This window comes from Opisthorchis viverrini, assembly GCF_000715545.1.
Source record: "Opisthorchis viverrini unplaced genomic scaffold opera_v5_69, whole genome shotgun sequence".
Classification (NCBI taxonomy): domain Eukaryota; kingdom Metazoa; phylum Platyhelminthes; class Trematoda; order Opisthorchiida; family Opisthorchiidae; genus Opisthorchis; species Opisthorchis viverrini.
The window spans coordinates 1,612,172-1,619,298 of record NW_008751725.1 but is presented as its reverse complement, the minus strand read 5'-3'; the positions used below and the strand labels follow the sequence as shown (position 1 = coordinate 1,619,298).

The 7,127-nt window shown below is 42.6% G+C and overlaps 1 protein-coding gene across 1 annotated transcript; it reads right to left on the bottom strand.

Moving 5' to 3' along the window:
* Positions 1-4,469: 4,469 nt before the first annotated feature.
* T265_13470 (hypothetical protein) lies at positions 4,470-5,639 on the bottom strand (the record flags this gene model as incomplete). Its single annotated transcript, XM_009169019.1, has 1 exon — positions 4,470-5,639. A coding segment is annotated over one exon (1,170 nt), but the record flags the coding sequence as incomplete, so codon positions are not given.
* Between the last annotated feature and the right edge of the window lie 1,488 nt (positions 5,640-7,127).

Here is a 7,127-nt window from a genome sequence, read left to right as displayed (position 1 = left end):
ACACAATGCAAAAGTTTCTAGAGAATATGGGGTTTGAATTACAAATGGGTTTCGGTGTTTCAGTATAGCACCTGACGGGCCTCTGTCCAAAAACGTGATAAGTTGCGTAGAAAGTAACCAAGATCCAAACCAGTTCGCAGCAGTGTAGCGTGAAAGGCTCTTCGTCTGGGAAAGTATAACCAATCAAACAAAATCGTAATAAAGTACTTCCCATTTTCCTTTATTTGTTCCCATGATAGGTTGCCTTCTTCACAAAGGTCCAGTGAAAGTGTCTTTGACTCGAATACCAAGGCATTTTATGACAGGGTCACATGTCTGTTTCCCATTTTATCTTCACTGAATTGAAAGAGCAAGGCGTCTTCCGTCGTAACATTTATTCTATCTCAAACTTCCTGAAAAAAATGTTTCAGGAGTTCGGCCGAAAGCGTGTACTCTCCAAGAGAGGACGCTTTCAATAAGAATACGATTTTAGCTTCTTCCGTTGGTGCACGATTTTTGGAAGGACTATAGCAGCAACATGAGTTCGCGTTTGTTTCCGGATGACATGCCTAGAGAACATGCCAGTGAACTCTGATTCCGAACAGTGCAACGAAGTTTTAGCTTCGCGTCGTTCCTCGAACATCATCTAGTAACAATAACTTGATTTTACTCGATAACTCGTAATCGGGACCTAACATTCAAACCGAGAAACGGAAATCGGGCAGCATCTAAGGTTTTGTTAGAAGTCACTATAGACACCGTTCAAAGGGGCTCATGTGTGACAGAAATAGAACTGGGATATCACCCATGCCCAAAATAGTCATTTTGGTTGATTGGTGCCCAATACAAAGCTATAATTCCGAGTGATCATCTCAGTTTGTATCAATCGTTTTCGAAATCATGTACTGTTTTAGCGAAAAAACCTACCCATCAATTAAGAGACGAATTCTGATTCGGTAGAATGAGAGCTACAGTGAACCCTTTTGCAGAGGAGCCGTTTCGCTAACTTTTCTAGGTGTCTAAGTTCACGAGCATTGGTCGAGTGCGCTTGTCTTGAAACCTACAACTCACAGGCTTTGTCAACGCATCACCAGCTTTTTGCATGTGTACCTACAACTGGAACAGTTGCAACCCATAGAAACAATGTAGCCTTAAAATTGTCTCCTAGTTTCATTAACTCATGGAATCTCTATTTGGGTGGCCTGGCGAAGAAAGCAATAAGACAAACGATCCTGCCATCATTATATGATGACTACCGACCTAAATCTTCGGTATGCGATCACATGCCTTTGCTCCCTAGAGTGTCAAACTTGCATCTCTGAGTCAGACCATTCGGGTGCGATCATTACAAAAAACACTATGAAATTCGTCACCAATGAAATGTTTACCTGATGAATCTGCATGGAAGTTTATCAAATTATGAGTCACTGAATCTATTCACCCTCTGGATACAGCCAGATCATACGTTAAGGAACACAGCGGGCTAAGAAGTTTGCATGGTGAGCCGGTGCGTGACTCGCTGATTCGCTATAGCATTGGAAACGGCTACTACCTGGGGTATGCATACGATGTGCCTGACCATGTGTAGAACGAACGGAACATCAAGGATGGACGAGCTTAACTGATGTGAAGCTGTTTCTATCCAAAATGAGAGAAGTCAACTGATGCACTGGAGTTCAGCTTAAGAGGACCGTATGTCACAATATGCCAAATCAGTTCACTCGTCTGTGGTTTTTGGCGACCAACGGAAAGGTCTATTAATCCATTTGAACAGATCAGGAATGCGCTCGGCGTTCTTTGTTTGATATTGAGGGAGAAGCATAGAATGGCACTGTAGTGACTCAGATATATTCAAATCACTGGGTGAAGGCTGTTCTCCGCATACCATGAGAATCCCTACTGAGTCATTACGGTGAGTTCACTGGATCATGGACATCATTGACCACTGTGGGACGTTTTCGGGTGGTTGGAAATACGTCATACTTGAACAGGCGGAACATTCTTGAAGGTTGTCATTTATCCTGGAAAAGAAAGTTTTATTATCGCATTTGCGACTCGATTTCTGGATGGTATCGTAATATGTCTGTTCAGCGTGAAAATTATTGAGTTTACATTTTTGCATGCTACAAGAAGAAGCGACTTCGTTGATTTCGTTGTTTTTGGGGAAATGTGCCCATCCGCTACAAAGATAGTGTGAAATTTTGTCAACTTTTCCTGTTTTTGTACATCAAATGCTAGTACACTTGAAAAATATGTAGAGTAACCGGAGAATATTATGTTGAATACGAATTACAAAAAATAAATGTCAAATTTAACTCGTGATGTTCCAGTTTGATCTCCGCTTTCCCCATTTAGTGGTCGATAAACCAAATCTATCATTTCTAGTTTGTCCTAAACGCTAAATTTATGCCCTTTTAGTTGGTCTCCTTTTCACATCATGTGTTTTTGGACACAGGGTACCCTCCCCTCGTTGGGAGTTTTCTTCACAATTCGAGTGTTTCCGCGTCGGTTTCTTTTTGCTCTGATGGTTCTCTAGCACACGACACTGTTCTAGAGTTAAGTCTAAGAAAACGGAAGTTATACTTTAAGAGAAAAAAAGGTCGGATAATTTGATCACGCGAGATGGAACCAGGACGACTGTGATTATTTCACTATTAATCACTATCTTCCATCATTCAGTTAACCTCTTTCCTCCTATGTCCCATTGTTGTCAATCGTACAAGCCTGCTCTCAAGTGGCCCAGTCCACTGCCAGATTTTATCAAATGGGTCCACCTACGTAATCACTTTGATTCCCATTTACCATACGCATAACAGTGGTTATTTACTCCGCAGCGCAACAGTAGAACCAACCTGAAAGGCCAGCGATCATGTCACACCTACCTGATGACTCTCATTCCGGACGGAGAGTATAGCGGACTACTTCTCAGGGGGTCTCAGGTCTCACGGGGTTGGTGCCTACCACAGCGTCCACCACGACCAGCAGAGTTCACCGGGGACTGTCGAATAAACTTGCGACATATTTCACTCCACGTGCTAAGCAAGTAAATCTTTTTGGTGAAATTTCTACGTGAAGAATAGTGCTCAACGATGAACTGGATTGAGTTGAGTGAAATCCAACTGAAATTATCCACGCAGTGACTACGAAATCGTAAGTACAATAATTTCAGTGCATTTACCTCATGCGTTGAACATTTTTTTCTTTTTTCCTTAGTGAGTCCTGCATAAAATCTCTCCAATCGCGAAGTTATTTTCTTGGTAAACTACTCGTATATGAGACGTCCCTCAAAGAGATTAGTTGAAATATTTCACACCACAAGAAACGCGCTTACACCAGCATATTGTATTTTCTATCTTTCGATCGATGATAGGTACCGCGATGTTAGGTATGAAACAGTCGCGGACACTATGCCCGCTGTGGATCAACGGTAGAAAGCAGAATTTCTCCATCAGAAGCTAATTCACACATTCATCTTATGCGCACTGGCGTGAACTCTCAACGCACGAGACTGTACAAGAAGTACCGTAGGGACTGCTGGTATTTGAGTCTTCCTGGTAGACCGTCAGTTTCTCGAACTGCACCTCCGTTGGTAAAGAAGGCATTCTGTTGATTGCCATAGGTCCGGTCTCTAGGGTAATTCTCCTTAAACAACTATTTTCAATGTAGACTTACCAACAAGAGGCAATAATAACCTTATCTTAAGTAATGCTATGGCGTATTCCTATCAGCTTTCTGTCATCGTTTTCTTCGGTTGTCCGAGTATAACCTTATCTTAAGTAATGCTATGGCGTATTCCTATCAGCTTTCTGTCATCGTTTTCTTCGGAGCATTGTCCGAGTCTGGTGAGAATACCGGAGAGGTTACCGATGACGAATAGTGGTCAACGCCGGTGCATATTCTTACAGGCAAATTAGCATGGAAACCAGAAGTTCATGAATTCACCTTTAATTAGATTCTGTCACACAGAAAGACAAGTGGGATCTATGGAGTGCGGTGAGTTATGAATCTACTGCGACTCTGATTTGCTGTTCGTAATATTCGTTAATTCAAACTGAAGACCGTGGCGCTCACTTATTTGGTCATCTGCTATTTCACGGGGCATTGTCAGCGTGTACTGTCCGAAAAATTCACTAAAATCGCAGGGAGATCTCATCGACCTGAGCTCATAATTGGGAAGCGGGCTTATTTCATTTATCTTTTCCGGCTCATTTATTTACGTAGACGCCAAATCACCCAAAAATTTTACTTCCGTCGTAAATCACATTGATCACTCGTTCACAGTACCAAAGCAGCCCAGAAATTATTCGATGCTTGCTTTTTTCTCTGTCCTAAAAGCTGCGTATATGAATATCTGGTAAGGTAAGCCTGACAGAGAAAGTACAGCCCTCAAAGTCATGGCAGGGAAACAAGTGAAGAAAGAAATGCATAAAAACTATGCGGAAAATGACGGAACAATACTGAAAATGAAACTAGACATTTGACTTGGATCACTCATTGATGATATCGTTAAATCCGCATTCGCCTGGAATGAGTCTAGCCCGCTGATAAACATGACGAATAAGTTGTTTGGACGGTGTGAAACTGGACCTTATTCGGTCATTTTCGTTTACTCCATAAAAATTCCGTTCCTCAATTCCTATAGTCATTGGGTTTTGTGAGCTAGTTCTATAAGCTGGGCTAAAAACATTCAAATCTGACTGTCGGTACCGTTCCTCAAACGGTGGTGTTGTTATACCATGTGCGACCGATGGATGCCACCCCAAACTTGAGCTGCTCCGCTCGTACGTATCCCTGTGGTGACGGCGAACTGACATACTTCGTATATCGAAATCGATCAAGCGCCCTGGGTCTAAATGACAAAGAGACTGAAATCGGTGCGCTTGAGACGGTCTTCTACGTATGCGTGTAATGACTGAATAAGCAGATTTGGCTTTTCGGCGCGAAAGTTCCACAGCCGGCCTATTATCCAGGCCTTCTAATCTGCCCAGGGTGTGTCGAGGAGCTTGAAAGACAGCATTATGCAGTTTCGTCAAAAATTTCTGGAGGCTAAGCACATACACTGCTTCATTCTTACTAGATCGTTGACGTTGATATTTGTCTAAGGAAAATGGTCTGACAGGTATGCAAGTAGGTAAGTTCGACCATGCCAATGGAAAATCATCCAGTGCGACAATGTAAGTCCAAACCGGGGGACGGCGCGAGCGAACAGTTGTGAATCCATGGTTCACTGCGCGTGATTCAGACGCATTACGAAAATGAACATTCCCGACAACTTCACGAGTTCCAAATTTATCTTTACCAAACGATTTTGGCATATGAGCGAGGAAAGCATCGAGCTTGTTTTTGAAATGGGGCAGAATGTCCTCTCTGCACAATATGCGATTGCCAAATAATTTCGCATCGGGGTCCAAGTGGTTTGAAACTATAGTATCAGTCCTCTCACGTGTTGAATATGTAACGAGGCACAATTCATATTGTGGGCGCAGATTCTTTAACATACAACAAATTTTAGGTCTCACCACTACCCGCTCGCCAGATTCAACTTCGGTTATCAAAGTCTCATCCATATCACATACCAAAATGAGTTTTTTGTGGTTCTGACAATAAGCTGGGGTTAGATGCGAGCACAATGACACCACATTTCTATTTAAATGGGTCATGGTTTATGAATGCTTCGTATTGGAATGATTAAGCACCATTTTCAGTCTTGATTTTCTTTGCATCAAACCCCATATTGAACGGCAAACGCTCCTTCTGTTCCAGGCATACACCACTGGTCGAGCAGACTGGTCACGTGAAGAAATTATCGATTGACCTTGAAGTCAAAGCTGCATCCGACCGTCGCAACCTATTAATCAGCCAGTCGGTCATTCGGACGGGAAAGTAGGACAGAATAATCCACACACAAAAAAAACTGGACATCTTAATTCCTTTCGCTTGAAAGTGTCAGAATCCGCTAGTTTCAGCCAACTTATGGATGGACGCATAGATTAAGCAGGTACTGAGAAAGCTACACCTCTGAAGGACACTACCCCTAACCGTTGATTTTTTTGCAAAAGCTGTTTTTGATTATATCTTAACGGATTCTAAAGTTTCGTTAACCAGCGGAAGAATTTTCACCATCGGGTTGAGTTCAGGATAATACTAATATCACCATCTTCAGTGATCCGTTGGTCGTGTCAGGCTGAACGAGTTGATGCTGCTTTCGTAGTGTTTTGGTCGTGTTTCTGAGGCTCGTGGTCGTTTGGATGCTGGAATTAGTAAGCAGAGTCAGCCATGTGTTTGTGATTCTGGCTAGCTCAACTTGATATCGTTTGAAGCTGGATCAGATTATACTTTCGCATGATATATACATTTACTCTTTTGTCCGTCTTCGCCTTTCCCTATTTTGGTCGGTTATCGCACCGTTTGCTGCCACACTCGACTACTTCAGGGTGTAAAATAGCCTCTCAATAAGTAATACCCATCTGAGTCGGTGAATTCATTACTTACTGGAGATTTGAGGAGTTCCCCACAATCCCACTCCAGTTACCACTGAGGGATTTCTCATAACAAGACGGATAAGTGGATATGATCTAAGAAAATACATGATACTGCTCGCGAATCACCATTCAGCACGCCCAGAAATTGCATCCCAAATAATTGGATCCCCCCTCAAATCACATTTATGCTTTCCCCATATTCACCACACCCGTTCTCTGCTAGTAATACTTTGAAGATGATAGCTGGTGTTCCCACCCTATCAGCGACCCCCTGCCACTATAATATTGCCTGATGTGTGTCTCTGATTTAGCAACTAAATTTATCTATCTGGGTAGATGAATGAGTTTAAGTAAACAGTGTGGAGGTGAGGTGATGTCATTTCTCGAGTCGATGAGGTCAGCTAGGCTTTTGCCAACCTGAAACACGTGTGGCGTCTGTGTGATGTCAGTTCGTTTGATAAAGATAGACTACAAAGTGCGATAGTCCAATCAGCGCTGCTTTGTGGATCAGAAACGTGGCTTCCAAGGTTGTAGAAAGTGTTCAAAACTGTCGGTGTTTGACCACCGGTGTCACCAAAGCCCGGTCTGTTTGAAACATAGGATTAGTAGTGTTGAAGTATGCCAGATGGTTGTAAAAAGAACACCTTCTACTTGGCGGTTAACGAA